The sequence below is a fragment of the Heterodontus francisci genome, chromosome 13 (genome assembly GCF_036365525.1).
Source record: "Heterodontus francisci isolate sHetFra1 chromosome 13, sHetFra1.hap1, whole genome shotgun sequence".
Classification (NCBI taxonomy): domain Eukaryota; kingdom Metazoa; phylum Chordata; class Chondrichthyes; order Heterodontiformes; family Heterodontidae; genus Heterodontus; species Heterodontus francisci.
This window is the reverse complement of record NC_090383.1, coordinates 65,631,907-65,648,278: the sequence shown is the minus strand read 5'-3', so window position 1 is coordinate 65,648,278 and position 16,372 is coordinate 65,631,907. Positions and strand designations below refer to the sequence as shown.

General features: G+C 42.6%; 1 protein-coding gene across 1 annotated transcript in view; it reads left to right on the top strand.

Annotated features, from left to right (window-relative positions):
• LOC137376798 (echinoderm microtubule-associated protein-like 6) overlaps positions 1-16,372 on the top strand; it is a 741,885-nt gene that overhangs the window by 587,667 nt on the left and 137,846 nt on the right. Inside the window, exon 30 of the mRNA XM_068045814.1 lies at positions 2,671-2,679. Within this exon, the coding sequence (XP_067901915.1) occupies positions 2,671-2,679 (9 nt within the window). The remainder of the gene's footprint in view (positions 1-2,670; positions 2,680-16,372) is intronic.

Sequence of the window (16,372 nt, the reverse complement as noted above, 5' to 3'; positions counted from 1 at the left end):
CCACACGGGTAGTACGCCAAACAAACCCGTGCAGGTTGCTTGTCAGCTCTGGACTGGGAGGAACCCTCGCTAAAAGGCACTTATAGTGCCTGAGCAAGGGACCCAGCATGGTGAAGGCGGGACCCGCTGAGAGCCACTCCCCTTCCCTTGCCGCCAACCCCTCTACATCCACCCCTGTCCCCCATAACCCCCACCCTGCGAAATCCCTCTCACCCTGACTTACCTGTGGCCTGGGTCCCTCAGCAATCCATGGGTCCATTAACGGCAGAAACCACTGCCTCCGCTCAGTTAAAGAGCTGCCGGCCTCTGACTGACCAGCAGCTCTCAGTAGGCGGGTCTTGCGCCACCAGCACCTTTGATCCCAGGGAAGACCCATCGCTGTCCACTTAAGTGCCTAATTGGCACTTGATCCGGCGAGCCTTCCCCAGAAGGGGCGACACAGGGCTCTCGCTGGCACTTCTACTGGTGGTTGAGACCCCCATGGTTTGGATAAAATCTCGGCCTATTAGTGTTTTTTTATGTAAAGAAGTGTCTTAAGGCACATCACAAATATAAGCAAGGAAAACAGATGCTGAGTCTGGAAAGGAGATATTAGATATTTGAAAGAGTCTGGTCTTGGCCAGGTGGAGAGAGAATCGGGAGGGAGTACCAAAGAGTAGAACTGAAACAGCTGAAAATTTGCCACCGAAGGTGGGTGAACTGGAAACAGTATACACAAGGCCAGAGTTAGGGGAACAGAGTGATTAGGAGGGGATGTGGGGCTGGATGACATCACAGATTTAGGATTGGACATGGACGTGAAGGGATTTGTAAACAAAGGTTTTGGAATTAATGCATTGAAGGATGGATAGTCAGTGTAGGTTGGAGGGGACAGAGATGATAGGCGTGTGGAACAGGAAACATGCAGCAGAGTTTAAGCAACTTGAAGCTTATAAGAGTACAGATGGGAGACCAGTACAAAGTACATTAGAGTAGTCAAATCTTAAGGTGATGAAGGCATGAAAACAGCAGAGGAGGTGAGGTTGGGGCAGAGGTGAGCAATGTTGCAGAAGTGGAAGTAAGTGGTCTTTTTGATAGATAGGATTGGAGTTAAAAACTAAGCTCAGGGTAAAAAAGACAGCAAGATTGCCAACAGTCCAATTCATCCTGAAAGATGGGAATGGGAGTGGTATCAATGGCAAAGAAGCAATGGGAGCCTAAAATGATGGCTTTGGTCTTCCTAAAATTGAGTTGGAGTAACATAGGAAATAGGAGTAGGCCATTCGGCCCCTCAAGTCTGCTTCACCAATCAACCAGATCATGGCTGATCTTCTACCTCAACACCATTTTCCTGCACTATCCCTATATCCCTTGATATCCATAATATCTAGAAATCTATTGATCTCTGTCTTGAACAGTGAGTGGGCCTCCTCAACCCTCTGGGGTCATGACCCATGTAATATTTGGTGTTGGACAAGCAGTCTGACAACACAAAGGAAAGTGAGGAGTCAAGAGAAGTTGTGGAGAAATGGAGCTGGATATTGTTAACATATGTGTGAAAGCTCATTCCAAGTACATGGATAAAGGAAGCTTTTTTGCATGAACTTGTATTAGCAAGATAGTGTCCCTCCTCAAACATATTCAACATACTATTTTCAAGGCATCATTAGGTATATAATCAAGATTTTTATACATTATAAACATCATCATGTCATGCATTTATTAATATCAACTAAAACTCAGAGTCAAGTACCATCTCCGAGAGATGTCATTCTGAGGAAGATAACTTTTGATGTAACATGCTCTCATCCAGAAAAAGTGTTCAATGGAAGGATTGTTTAATGTGTATCCTCTCTGATTGCATGTATATTTCTATTATTTATATATTTCTACTTGGGTTTATCAAAAAGCAAGCAGCTTATCTTAGAGAAAAGACACTTTTTTTTAGTATTCTCTTAGGGTGGAACACTTCATATTGAAATTAATTCTCTCTCGAGTGATAGCCCCGTTTAACTGATCAAGTGGTCAACTACATGGTTACAGTCCTAGTAATATGCAATACATTTCTAACCTGTCAATATTTAAAAATTAAACTATAAATATGTATGAATTGGTAATCTATCGATGAAAATTGTTGTAAGATATCCAAACATTCTTTCATGGGTTGAAAGATGAAATATGAACCTATGAACCACTCCTCAACTTTAGTAATGTTAAAGCATTTAACTACACTCAAGGAATAGCTACCTTGATTACAAATAATTATCATAACAGAAGCTGCCAGTTGTTATTTTCTTGAATGTTTTTAAATGGAATGTTATTTAAAGATTTAGTATTGTTCAACTTTGCTCATTACAGAAAATGCAAGTACATTATTATTGAATACCTATTATAGAGGGTGCACAGTATACCTGGGAAGCATTGACAAAGCTTCCTTTTTTTCCTCCCTATTCTGTAGGAGCTTAGTACAAAATTTTCCCAGTGATGCCAGGGTATGGTTTTCTGAATTTGTAAACTGGTGCACTCTGATTTTTGGTTTTATTTGCTAGCATGATTGAGAAGCATGGTTTGTGCCACACAGGAATGTCTGTTAAAACTGATGAAAGTGCTTGTGTATGCGTTCAGTTATTTTGTACAATTTTCTTAATTATACTGATTTTTTTTTGCTTGACTTTATTTGCTGCTGACAAGGGGATCCAGGTAACTCACTAATTTTATTGTGACAGTTTTCAATAGTTTGTTTCCTATATGTGTAGTGTAATACTGAACTGGTATGTCATTTGAATTTAAAAAGATCTCAGTAGCCTTAAATTATTCGCATTACTCCTTGGGTATGTATGAAAACTTGCATTGGTAGAAAAACAGAATGGTCAGCCACTGTCTTGTTTATTTATAGGCCACTGTTTATTTATGATTGATGAGAAACTTGAACATGGTCTGTATTCACTGGAGCAGACAAGGTTAAGTAAGGAACTAGTGGAGGTGCTCAAAATTTGGCACGGTAAACAGGAAAGATCATTTCCACTGATAAGTGAAACAAGCAGACACAAATTTAGGATTAGTGCTATAGATGCATGAAAGGGGAGATTAAAAGATACTCGAGGGTATTTTACCTCCTGAGGAAGTCGGTGGGTCACCTACTCAGGAGCTGCAGTGGAAGGCCTTTTTAAAGGCCAGACCTCACTAACATCCCATTGGCTTGCCCAAAATGGGTGTCCAGAAGCAGCTTGCCGACATTTGACCTACAAAGCTTGGCAGTCTGAAAGGCACTGAATTGACAGTCTGGTAAAACACGAGAGGGAGTTCAAAAATGGGGGGAGTTGGGGATTAGGATTGAAGGGCAGGAGTGACCCAAAATACTGCGGATGATGGAAATCTGAAATAAAAAGTAAATGCTGGAGCTACTCAGCAGGTCAGAGAGCATCTGTGAAGTGAGACACAAAGATAACTGGGGGTGGGGAGTTTTTACTTGCCGATGAGCTTGGGTGGGTCTGATAGCAAGTGGAAAAGGCGGGGGGTGTTAACTCCACAGAGTGTGACCTTTGGCCCTGACAGGTTCCTGCCTGGAAGTTTGCCTGACTGGTTTGGCTTCCAGTCAGGCTGGGAGCACTCTTGGGGAGGCTGCAGGACAATGTCAGTCCGATCCCTGAACCCAGGATTTGGGGGGTGGGGGGTGCCCGATCTCAAAGTGGGTGTCCAATGCCTGACATCGGGGGCTCTGGGGGAGGGAATCTGATGGTGCTTGTGGGTGGGGGGAGGTTGACAGGAGGAAGCATGCTTGCTCCTCCTGGTCCACGAGTGCTGTGAAGGCATTTGCCTTCTTTCCAAGGCTGGCCTCACCTCACTGTAGTTTCCAGGTTTCCCGAGGCTCGGGAAGCCCTTACAGCCACAGCTAAAACTGCAAAGCACGTTAAATCTGAGGCTTCCAGCCTCATTAACTAATTTAAAATGCCAACCCGCCACCTTGGAGCAGTTTGTCTGCCCACCTCTTGCCCCAGTAAATCCCAGAGGTTGATGGCTTGGAGTCAGCTGTTTCCCTACGCACTTAGACCTTTTTGTCCATTTAACTCCCCACCCCCACCTAATCCCATCTGCTCACCCACATTAAGATTTCCCACAACATTTTTAGTCGATGGCTTCATCAGAACTGGGAAAGGTTAGAGATGTACCTAGTTTTTAAGCAGGTAGAGGGGCCAGGAAAGAACAAAAGTGGAAGTCTGTGACAAGATGGAAGGCAGGAGTTATAAAATAACAAAAGTAATGATACATGATAAATGAGGGTGGTAATGGCACAAGTAAAGAAACAAAAGATGGATCTAGAGGGGCTGTAAATGACAACAGCAGAACCATTACCAGCACCTGCTGTCCAAAAAATTGGAGGAATGGTTAATTTTTAGTTGTCTGCTCATTTAAATGATTATTTGTGGCTGCCTTTGCAGCTTTAGCTTTACAGCGAGCAAGTGTAATTGAGCAGCAGGTCCATATTAAAAGTATGTGTGTGAAGTGCCTCCATATGGGACAGTATTGTTTCCACCTGCATATAGCTTAAATGAATTTTATATATTTGTACGACTTTGCAGAGTCTGGGGTGTGGGGCTTCGGGAAGAAGTTTCAGGCATAAATAAAATGAAAAGAAACTCTAAGTAGATTCTGAGGGCAAGTGGCAAAGTTGTACAGCATCTGAACACTGTTTGAATGGCCAAATGTACGTGCTGATACATGAGGTGGTTGGAAGGAGGATTGCCAATGTGACACTTCAAGCCAACTTTTCCAGAGAATAGCAAGTGGTAATTGGGTTTAGTGTGTGTGTACTATCTGCAGGTGCTGATAAGAGATGCATGAAGATTTAAAAAGTTTGAAGTGTAGTTGTATTTCATAATTATATCTGATTAGGTTGCATACAAGTGAGTGTACTACATTCACATTTCACAAGACATTAACACTTCAAGTTATTGTAAAACAGCTGTATGATGTGCATTTTGCTGACTGACATCCAGGTTAGTGTGCAAATTGTGAGGGGGACTATTAACCACCCCCACCCCGCCAAAAACAGGTGGGCTTGGGTCAGATGAGAGTAAAAATGTAAAAAATATCGAACCCAAACCCACCCACTTACTGTTTTAATGGAGGTGGGACGGGAGGGGGCAAGCAACCAACCCACTCTCAAGAGGTGGGTTGCTCATTTAAATATTTTAATGAATCTGCATGCCTCAGATTTATTTCCCTGTTCCAGCTTTAATATTTGCCAACTGGATTTCCCAGGCCTCGGGAAACCTGGCAGTTAAAGGAGGGCGGGAACTGTTGCATGTTGGGCGCTGGTCCCAGGTTTTGCCTGATGAATGGGTCAGCAACCTCTTCTCACATTTCATGGGCACCTTTTGAGAACTTGCTATTATGAATTCCACTCACTTTGCCAGACCGCATCAAGCCATTGAAACTCTTGTGGCACTGCACCCATGTTTGTGCGACCACCCCGCAGCTACTGACTTCCTCTGTGACCTCCAGCCATGCCATCTTGGTAAGGCTTGCTGGGCTCCTCCTCCTGTTGAGTTGGAAGTGCACCTCTTTTCGTGTTCTCACTGCCTTCAGGAGTACCTCCAGGGAGGCGTGATGAAACCTTGGAGCCACTCTTCCTCTAACTCCAGCTATTCCTTCACAGCCTCCCTTGTTTAGCCTCCCTTCCAAGTGCCCCTATGTGTGATGCATTTGTTATGATTACTGCCTTCCTTTTAAATACAGTACCTGCGTTTGAGCTGCCAACACTTCCTCTTACCTGTTATTGGCCAGCTGCCATGCCCACCGTCCATTAATTGGACGTTGACAGCAAAATCCGCTAATAGTCCCATCAACTGCCCATGCAGCCACATGACCTGAATTGAGCCCCGACATCAGGACTTTCTCCCTTTCAGTAAAATTCAATTCTATGACATCTCCTTTCATGCGAGATGTAATGTAAACTGTACCTATATTTCCATTCTAATGCTAAAATCATCTGTTAGCTCTGGTTTTATTGGAGACACTGCCTACAACCATCGCAAGAGAACCCAAACTGGGATCGACTACCTAATGTTCATCCCCAACTGAAACAACAAGTAGGCCCTCATAACAGAATCACAGAATTGTTACAGTGCAGAAGGAGGCCATTCGGCCCATCGTGTTTGCACCGGCTCTCAGAAGGAGCAATTCCCTCAGTTCCGTTCCCCTGCCTTCTCTTCATAACCCTGCACATTCTTCCTTTTCATATAACTGTCTAATTCCCTTTTGAATGCTTCAATTGAACCTGCCTCCACCACATTCTCAGGCAGCGCATTCCAGACCTTAACCCCTCACTGCGTGAAAAAGTTTTTCCTCATGTCACCAAATACTTTAAGTCTGTGCCTCTCGTTCTCAATCCTTTCACGACTGTGAACAGTTTCTGTCCATCTCCTGTGTCCAGACCCCTCATGATTTTGAATATCTCTATCAAATCACCTCTCAGCCTTCTCTTCTCCAAGGAAAACAAGTCCTAACTTCTCCAATCTATCTTCATAACTGAAGTTCCTCATCCCTGGAACCATTCTCGTGAATCTTTTCTGTACTCTTTCTAATGCCTTCATGTCTTTTCTAAAGTGCGGCGCCCAGAACTGGACACAGTACCCCAGCTGAGGCCAAACTAGTGTCTGATATAATTCAACATAACTTGCTTGCTCTTGTACTCTATGCCCCTATTAATAAAGCCCAGGACACTGTATGCTTTATTGACTGCTCTCTGAACCTGTCCTGCCACCTTCAATGACTTATGCACATGTACACTCTCTTTAGAATTGTACCCTTTATTCTATATTGTTGCTTCATGTTCTTCCTACCAAAATGAATCACTTCACATTTCTGTGCATTGAACTTCATCTGCCACCTGTCTGTCCATTCCACCAACTTGTCTATATCCTTTTGAAGTTCTATGCTATCCTCCTCAGTTCATAATGCTTCCAAGTTTCATATCATCTGCAAACTTTGAAATTGTGCCCTGTACATCAAGGTCTAGGTCATTAATATATATCAGGAAAAGCAAGGGTCCCAACACTGACCCCTGGGCAATTATATATTTATATTTTATATATTATATATTTAGAGATACAGCACTGAAACAGGCCCTTCGGCCCACCGAGTCTGTGCCAACCAAGAACCACCCATTTATACTAACAAACAAACAAACAAAGAACAGTACAGCACAGGAACAGGCCATTCAGCCCTCCAAGCCTGCGCCGATCTTGCTGCCTGTCTAAACTAAAACCTTCTGCACTTCCAGGGATCGGATCCCTCTATTCCCATCCTATTCATGTATTTGTCAAGATGCCTCTTAAGCGTCGCTATTGTACCTGCTTCCACCACCTCCCCCGGCAGCAAGTTCCAGGCACTCACCAACCTCTGTGTAAAGAACTTGCCTCGCACATCCCCTCTAAACTTTGCCCCTCGCACCTTAAACCTATGTACCCTAGAAACTGATTCTTCCACCCCGGGAAAAAGCTTCTGACTATCCCATATTCCCTACCACCTACCTATATAAGGGGCAATTTACAATGGTCAATTTACCTATCACCTGCAAGTCTTTGGCGGTGGGAGGAAACCAGAGCACCCGGCGAAAACCCACGCGGTCACAGGGAGAATTTGCAAACTCCGCATAGGCAGTACCCAGAATTGAACCCAGGTCCCTGGAGCTGTGAGGCTGCAGTGCTAACCACTGTGCCACTGTGCCACCCAAACTCCACTACAAACCTTCCTCCAGCCTGAAAAACATCCATTAACCACTACTCTTTGTTTCCCGTCACTCAACCAATTTCGTATCCATGTTGCTACTGTCCCTTTTCTTCCATGAGTTACAAGTTTGCTCACAAGTCTGTTGTGTGGCACTGTATCAAATGCCTTTTGAAAGTCCATGTACACCACATCAACAGCATTGCCCTCATCAACCCTCTCTCTTACCTCCTCAAAAAACTCCAGCAAGTTAGTTAAACATGATTTTCCCTTAAGAAATCCGTGCTGGCTTTCCTTAATTAACTCACATTTGTCCATGTGACGATCGATTTTGTCCTGAATTATTTTTTCTAGAAGTTTTCCCACCACCGAAGTTAAACTGACTGGCCTGTAATTGCTGGGCTTATCTTTACACCCTTTTTTGAACAAGGGTATAATGTTTGCAATTCTCCAGTCCTCTGGCACTACCCCCAAGTCTAAGGAAGACTGAAAAATTATGGCCAGTGCCTCTGCGATTTACACCCTCACTTCCCTCATCTAGTCCTGGTGCTTTGTCCACTTTTAAGTACAGACACCCTATCTAATACTTCGTCTTTATCAATTTTAAACCCCTCTAGTGTCTGACGTACCTCCTCTTTCAACATTGCCTGGGTTACATCTTCTTCCTTGGCAAAGATGCAAAGTATTCATTTAATACCTCAGCCATGCCCTCTGCCTCCATGTGTAAATCCCCTTTCTGGTCCATAATCGGCCCCACTCCTCCTTTTACCACCTTTTTACTATTTATATGCCTATAGAAAACTTTGGGATTTCCTTTAATACTAGCTGCCAGTCTCTTTTCATGCTCTCTCTTTACTTCCCTTATTTGCTTTTTCACTTCCCCTCTGGACCTTCTATATTTAGTTTAGTTCTCAATAGTATTTTTATCTTGGCATCTGTCATAAGCACACTTTTTCTTCTTTATCTTATTCTCTACCTCTTTTGTCATCCAGGGAGCTCTGGATTTGTTCACCCTACTTTTCCCCTTTGAGGGAACATACTTCGACTGTGCCCGACCTATCTCTTCTTTGAAGGTAGCGCATTGTTCATTTACCAGTTTTTCTGCCAGCTCTTGAGTCCAATTTATTTGCCCCAGCTCCATTCTTACCCCATTGTAGTTGGCCTCACCCCCAGCACCCGCCCCCCCCCCCCCCCCCGCCCCCAGTTAATTATTCTTACCCTGGATTGCTCTTTGTCCTTTTCTATAGTCAGCCTAAACCTTATGATAGAATGATCACTATCCCCTAAATGCTCTCCCACTGATACTTGATCCACTTGGCCTACTTCATTCCCAAGAACCAGGTCCAGCAGTGCCTCCTTTCTCATTTGACTAGCAACATACTGTTGTCGAAAATTTTTCTGAACATACTCTCGGAACTCTTGCCCCTCACTGCCTTTTACACTCCTATTATCCCAGTCTATGTTTGGATAATTAAAGTCCCCCATTATAATTACTCTATAATTTTGCACCTCTCTGTAATGTCCTTGTAAATTTGTTCCTCCACGTCCTTCCCACAAACTGGTGGCCTATAGACCACACCAAGCAATGTAATCACCCTTTTTTGTTCCTTAGCTCTAGCCAAATTGATTCTGTGTTCCTTAGCTCCAGCCAAATTGATTCTGTGTTTCTTAGCTCCAGCCAAATTGATTCTGTGTTCCTTAGCTTTAGCCAAATTGATAATAATTGTCATGGAGCAAGTGACGGAGTGTACAAGGGAAAGCATAGTGGCTTAGTACCAATAAGTTAAGAATTCACTCCAATTTCATTTTCTTCTTAGCACTTTATAATCATTGGCTGACGGCTTTTCACATCTGCCTCTCTGCTGCAAGGACCCATATGGTCTTGCTACTGGTTGCATAGCTTACCCACATACTCCTTTTCCTTTGTGCATGGCACATCCAAAATAAGGATGCTGGCACTTGGTGCCAGGGAGCAGAAGGAAACAGCCTCATGAGCAACTGTCAAGCACTCAAGACCCACAAGCATCAGTGCAGAAATACTGTTGTTGAGGGAATCAGATTTAAGGGGCTTGATTCTGTGCAAGTGAATGGGTTTGAGTGAATTAAAAATCTTGCCCAGAAGAGTCAGGAAGGAACAGATTGTGAAGCTCCAAGAATAAATGAGGAGGACCAAATGAAGGTTGCAGCAGATGAACAGCAAACAGAGAAATAGAGAGTTTTAAGACCAGAAGGGCTGCTACTGTGGGATCCATGGCTTTGTTCCTTATCAGGATTGCATACTGGGTTGAACTCATTAAACAGCAGAAGTTCTTCATGCAATCGTTTGAGAATATTAAGAACTTGGAAGAGGGGCGAACGTACAAGCGCGCTTTGTGAACCTGTAGAATGCCTCAAGGGAAGTCCTCTAGAACAACCTACAAGGGATGGTGGAGGGGGTCAGTGGTCAACAATAGAGAGTCCAAGCATGGGTACTGTTTTGCTCAACAATACTGTCTGTCACTTTTCAATCTTGTATTCCAATTTACAGGAAGTTTGCACTTCTCATCTCAAGAGATTAGCCTGTGATCAACTTGAGAGGACCTTGATGGCAGGTTTCACATTTTTAATGGTATCCATTTTGTCTGCAAATCTCTGATTATCCACAAAGGGCAGCTCGCAGCTAAGGTGTAACAGGATAAGACATGGATGAAAATTTGACCTGTCAGGGTGATATCCCATTCACCCCTTACAGTTGGCCTCCTCAGAGGACTGCTGAAGGGAAGGATTGAGAAGAGGAGCAACCAACCAATGCAGACACTGAGATGCTGGCAGTAGTGGCAGTGATCAAACTGTGCAGTGCCTTGGGTCAGACTGCGTTTTGAGTACTGTGTCCAGGTCTGACAGCCAACACACAGCACCTTCCGAACCCCATACCTCGACCATCCAAACGCATGGGAATGCCACCACCTGCAAGTTCCCCTCCAAGTCATACATCATTCTGACTTAGATCTGTGTCGCCGTTCCTTCACTGTCGCTGGGTCAAAAACCTGGAGCTTCCTTCCTAACAGCACTGTGGGTGTACCTACACCAGATGGACTGCAGCAGTTCAGGAAAGCGGCTCATCGCATCTTCTCAAAGGTAATTAGGGTTGGGCAACAAATACTAGCCTTGCCAGCAACACTCACATCCCATGAAAGAATTTTTAAAAAGCACAAGGGAGACTTTCAAACGCTGCAGAAAATAAATAGAGGTGCCACAAGCTTGATCCGCAATGTTAGAGGTCTTACTTGTGAAGAAACACTGGAAAAACTTTGGCTCTGAAAAGGTGTCTGAGAGGTGATGCAATAGTGGCATACAAGATCATAGAATGGTTACAGCACAGAAGGAGGCCATTCAGCCTGTTGTGTCCATGCTGGCTCTCTACAAAAGCAACTCAGTCCCACTCCCCAGTCCTTTCCCCGTAGCCCTGCAATTTTTGTTCTCTTCTGGTGCTTATCCAATTCCCTTTTGAAAACCAAGATTGAATCTGCCTCCACCACACTGTCAGTCAGTGCAGTCCAATCCTAACCACTCGTTGCATAAAAAGGTTTTTCATGTTGCTGTTGGTTCTTTTGCCATTCACTTTATATTGGTGTCCTCTGGTTCTCAACCTTTCCACCAGAGGGAATAGTTTCTCTCCATCTACTCTGTCTAGACCCCTCATGATTTTGAACACCTTTATCAAATCTCCTCTCATCTTAAGGAGAACAGCCCCAGCTTCTCCAATCTGTCCACGTAACTGAAGTCCCTCATCCCTAGAACCATTCTCGTAAATTATTTCTGCACCCTCTCTAAAGCTTTCACAGCTGTCATAAAGCGTGGTGCCCAGAATTGGACACAATACTCAAGTTCATTATAACTTCCTTACTTTTGTTCTTTATGCTTCTGTTTATAAAGCCCAGGATCACGTATACCTTTTTAACAATTGTTAGATACTTTTTTTTTGAAAATTTGTTCTTGAGATACGGGTAGAGAAGAACAAGGAAACATGAGTTCAAACTAGTAAAAGGCAAATTTAGGCCTGATGTCTGGGAGGTTGTCTTCACAATACATGGAACTGACACCCAATAGAGTGGTGGAGGTGAAATCCCTGGAATCACTTAAGAAACAATTGGATGCTGCAGTGGGAGTGGGGAGATTGTCGTTGCTTCTAAATGGGTGAATTAAGATGGGCTTAATAGTTTCCCTCATCCATAATAATCTTGTGATCCAAATGGTATGTTCTATTGCAATTTGGGTGAAATTATGAACCTCATTGTATTTTCTCTCTGCCTTCATGTGGGATTTCCTGGTGTTAATAGCAAGGGCAGCTCTGATCATTGAGCAGCCATCTGTCCAGTCTGCCTGCTCCATTAAATAGTTGTAGCAGAATGGATTGTTGCAAAATGAAAGCATCATGGCTACTAACTGAATATCTTGTCACCAGCATAATATGTTGCAGTGGTCTGAAACCACGTGGACATTGATGAAATGGAATCTTTGCAATTTGTGTCTATAAACAGGGTCATTGATCAGTGCTCTAATGAATACTTGTGTAATCAGTAAGGCCCTGCACATTTGAGAACCCAACCACCTGGTAGAACTCTCGAGTTGTTCATGTTCACCAAAGCGTCAATCACCTGCTTGATGCATTGGTGTATGGACTTCTGGCTGAACTGGCACATTTTCAGTGGTAGCTTTAAAAGCCGTGGTGTAACAGTTCAATGTGGTGGTCAAGCAGGACTGTCCCTCTACTGGATGCAGTTAGCAGGTTAGGCTGCAGTAGATGGCACAATTTGGTGAATGCCTCCCTGCTGAAGAGTAGACAGTAAATGCAGATCTTTTCAAAAATGCATAATTAGTTGTGCCAAGGTCAATTTTTTTAAACCTGGGATGCCTGTGGGTAAGCACCTGATGCCTGAGGTGTAAGCATACCTGCTTTTTCTTCCTCTACCTTCTCCAGATCCAGGATTCTCATTGGCAAGCCCAGTGAAGTGCGCATGATGAACAATGTACTTGCAACTACAGAGGGCAACAGGTAGCAAGTCAAAAACAGCAGAAAATATGCTAATCTCCAAAATCTGGCAACCTAGCTTTTAAGTAGTAGAGCACAGTAACAAACAGCATGTAGATGACCATTGTGTTTCTTTCATCTAAAAAGTGAGGGAATCTTTCTCCATTTTCAAAGAATGGAAATGTATTTTGCAATCTTTCCAAATGCTGAAGGGAGGGCAAAAATGGCTTGTCAAAATTTTGCAAAGGCAGAAACATATGCGTAGGCAGGTGAGGAAATCTGTAGGTAAGTGATGAAGTGGTGCTGTATCCTCATCCTCTGTTTGATGGCTGTTGAAGCAGAGGTGCTGCTGCACTCCTGGACATCCTTTCTATCATGTAACCTTATGGTTCTTTCATTGCTCTCATGCATACCCATACTCAGGTAGAACTCAGTTCAAGCTACAATTTACAATTGAAAGTCTTGATACATTCACAAAGGTATTCACAAATCAAACCATGCACATGCACAGTTAATTATTGACACCTAGGATTAACTGCAGGTTACGTATATGTCCGACACAGTGCATATGCTGCTTAAATTTAGATCTCAAAAGAAGCACCATGTTTGCATAATAAGGTAGCACATGATAGAAGAAAACAAACCCAAACTGGAGAGTGTTCAGAAATTATAAACTTTAGATTCCCCCAGATGAGACACCCTGGATATCTTCATGATTAAGAGCAGGGAGGGAGATGAGGAAAGTGAAGCAGCAGGCCTCCTGCCTGTAAGTGGGACTTAGAACAGGGCAGGATGAAGGCAGGAAAATTTTAGACAAGTTTGAAATTTATGGAGATGGAGATTCCTGATGGCTGATCTAGGAGGAGTAATTGGCTGCAAAGGCATAGGGCGCAAATTTGGTTTCTGGCAGTGCTACATAAGTTTTGACCCTCCTGGTGGTGTGTTCTGCGTTGCAGGTTGCTTCCGACACAACCTACGGGGTATGCCTGTTAAATTCCAGAAAGCTTGTTGAAGAATGATGCTGAAGCTAATCTTTACTCAGTGTTACATTTATTGTACAGAGTAAAAGGATTACAAACATGTAGCTCCTTACTTAAAACCTCCACCAGTCTCAGTAAATGTCTCCTTATTAGTGCTCAAGTAAGACCCAAATTAACACCCTCCACCTGCATACAACTGATACACAATTAACAGATTCCCTTCTTTCTCTTAGAATAAAACTTAGAATTTAACATGCTCTAAACATTTCAAAGGAGATCAAAATATATTTCATATTCTGTACAAAGTATTACATTGTGAGACGCCCCTCCTCTAGATCCCCTAACAATATATTTGTTTTACAAAAAGAAATGTCTGTACAATCAGATAGCTGATGACTTTCATCTACCCACTTAAGTTTGGAGTTTTCCTATCCTGCATTTGTTTCAATCCAGCAAGGTCAATCCGTAGTCTTTTCTTACTCTCACTTTTTGTAGAGTGTACGTTATACCACAAGGAACAATTATCTACATAATATTCCATGGGTATCCTATCCTATCTTCAGTTTGCCCCTTCTACAGAATCTCACCTAAAATATTTGACAAATAGAACCCCATAGCCACAAGACCCCCCAGTGTTTCTGCTGCTAAAGTGCTTTTAACAACCCTTTTTATTTACTTATCTTCCCAAGCTCTGGGACAACATTTCCCATTTTCACCCATCAGAAATATTATAAAATCAGCTGCACTCGAATACCCATCAGGAAGATTAGATTGTGAAGCATCGCTAAAAATGATTAGCTTCGTATTCTTTGGGTCACCTAAGGATGGGAACTTAAGTACTTATTTGTCCAGATTTAATTTTTGAATGTTTTATTTGCCCTTTAAACATTCTTAACTTTCAGATGTTTCATCGTAGTACTTATCTCCGACACCAGTGTAGTCTGAGTGCATAACCAGTTTAATTGACCAGTCACGCTTTGCAATTGCTCTGCCTCTTCTTTAGATATATCATCATCTTTCTGTGATGACCTAGCATAACTTACCAGGATGGGAATAACACTGTCTAAATAACATTGTTGATTTAAAGTTATTCCAGACTTACTCTGCTTAATATCTAAACCAATATATTTAAAGGCTTCAAAAGCCTGACTCCCAATTTTAAATTCTGCCCTAATCTTATTAATAACATATTTCTCAAAATCCGCAGTACCACCCCATAAGAAATCATCAACATGCATCAGGAAGATACCTGAAAGTTTCCCATTACGACACCAATAAAATATTGCAGGATCTGTTTTTAATTGAACACAACCAATTTTCAGCAAAACATATCTCACTGAGAAATACCACATCCTGGAAGCATTATTAAGGCCATAGATGCTTTTATTTAGTTTCCGTAGTTTTCCTTCAGCGCCTGCTTTCTCTTTAGGCGGTTTAAGAAACACTTCTCTCTGAAATGTATCATCCTGCAGAAATGTGGCTTTTATGTTGATTGATATACACTCCCATGAATGTGTGGCCAAAAGAGCTGAAAAAAGATTTTCAAGACTGCTTTTCCAGCTGTGGGAAGAGTCCACTCTAACATCTGTATTACCTAGTCGCTCTTCAAAACCCCTCGCAACTAGCCTTGCTTTAGCCTTATAAGTCCCATGTGGAAGGACTTTTTCAGTAAAAATACAGCTACAAATCTGTTCTATTAGCCTTGTATACTCTTCATCAATCACACCTGCATTCTTTAGCAGGGCTTTTAATCTTTCAAAAGAAGGGTGAACAAATCATCTGTGTAACATTAAGACAATTTGCTTTTTTTTCTCTCTGATTCTTATCACCTGATGCCATTAATACTTCTCTAACATTCTGACAAGAAGCATCAGGTTTTGTTAAGGAGATACAATAATGTCCTGACTGGGTAAACTGCAAACCCATTGACTTTCCAAAAACAATTGCCTTATTATGCTCCATATCAAGTTTCATTTGGTGCCTTTTTCATAGAAGATTTACTCAACAGTAAAAGTATCTCACTATAGACTATATCAGTGCTGATAAAGTGGCTGACTCCAGCTATTTTACATGGAATTACAACTCTCTTCAGTAACTTCAATGTGTTGTCATCACCAAACCTAAAGCAGGTAGTATTTTTATACTCCTGAACTTTGTGTTGGTTCTCACTACTGAGTGAATCCAGATAACACTTTAACCAGTCTGTTCCACATACTATTGCCGTGCAATCACTATCTAGCACAGCACAGTTGAACGAATCGACTACTAACACATTCATCACAGGACTAAAACTCTTTGTGACTAGTACAATTTGTTCAGATTCATCATTATCTTCCTCTTTTGCCCCAGAATTCTCTGTGTCATGTTTCATTTCGAGGACCCTGCCCCTCTGCTTTGGGCAGTTCACTGCATAATGAGACTTTGAGTAACACCTGAAGCACCTATTCACTGTTCCTTGGGCATTCCTGGGATACATTCACCTATGATTGCTGTTCCAATTCTGTCTTCTGCTGTAACAGTCAGACTTGCTAAAGGTGCTTTCATCCTCATTCCTCCTGTATTTAAATCTTCCACTGTACTTATACCTGCGTCCAGTATCTGGACCATTTCAAAGTCCGGCACTCATTTGAGTCCTCCAATCTTTGTGTCACTGCGGAATGTCCTGTTTGTT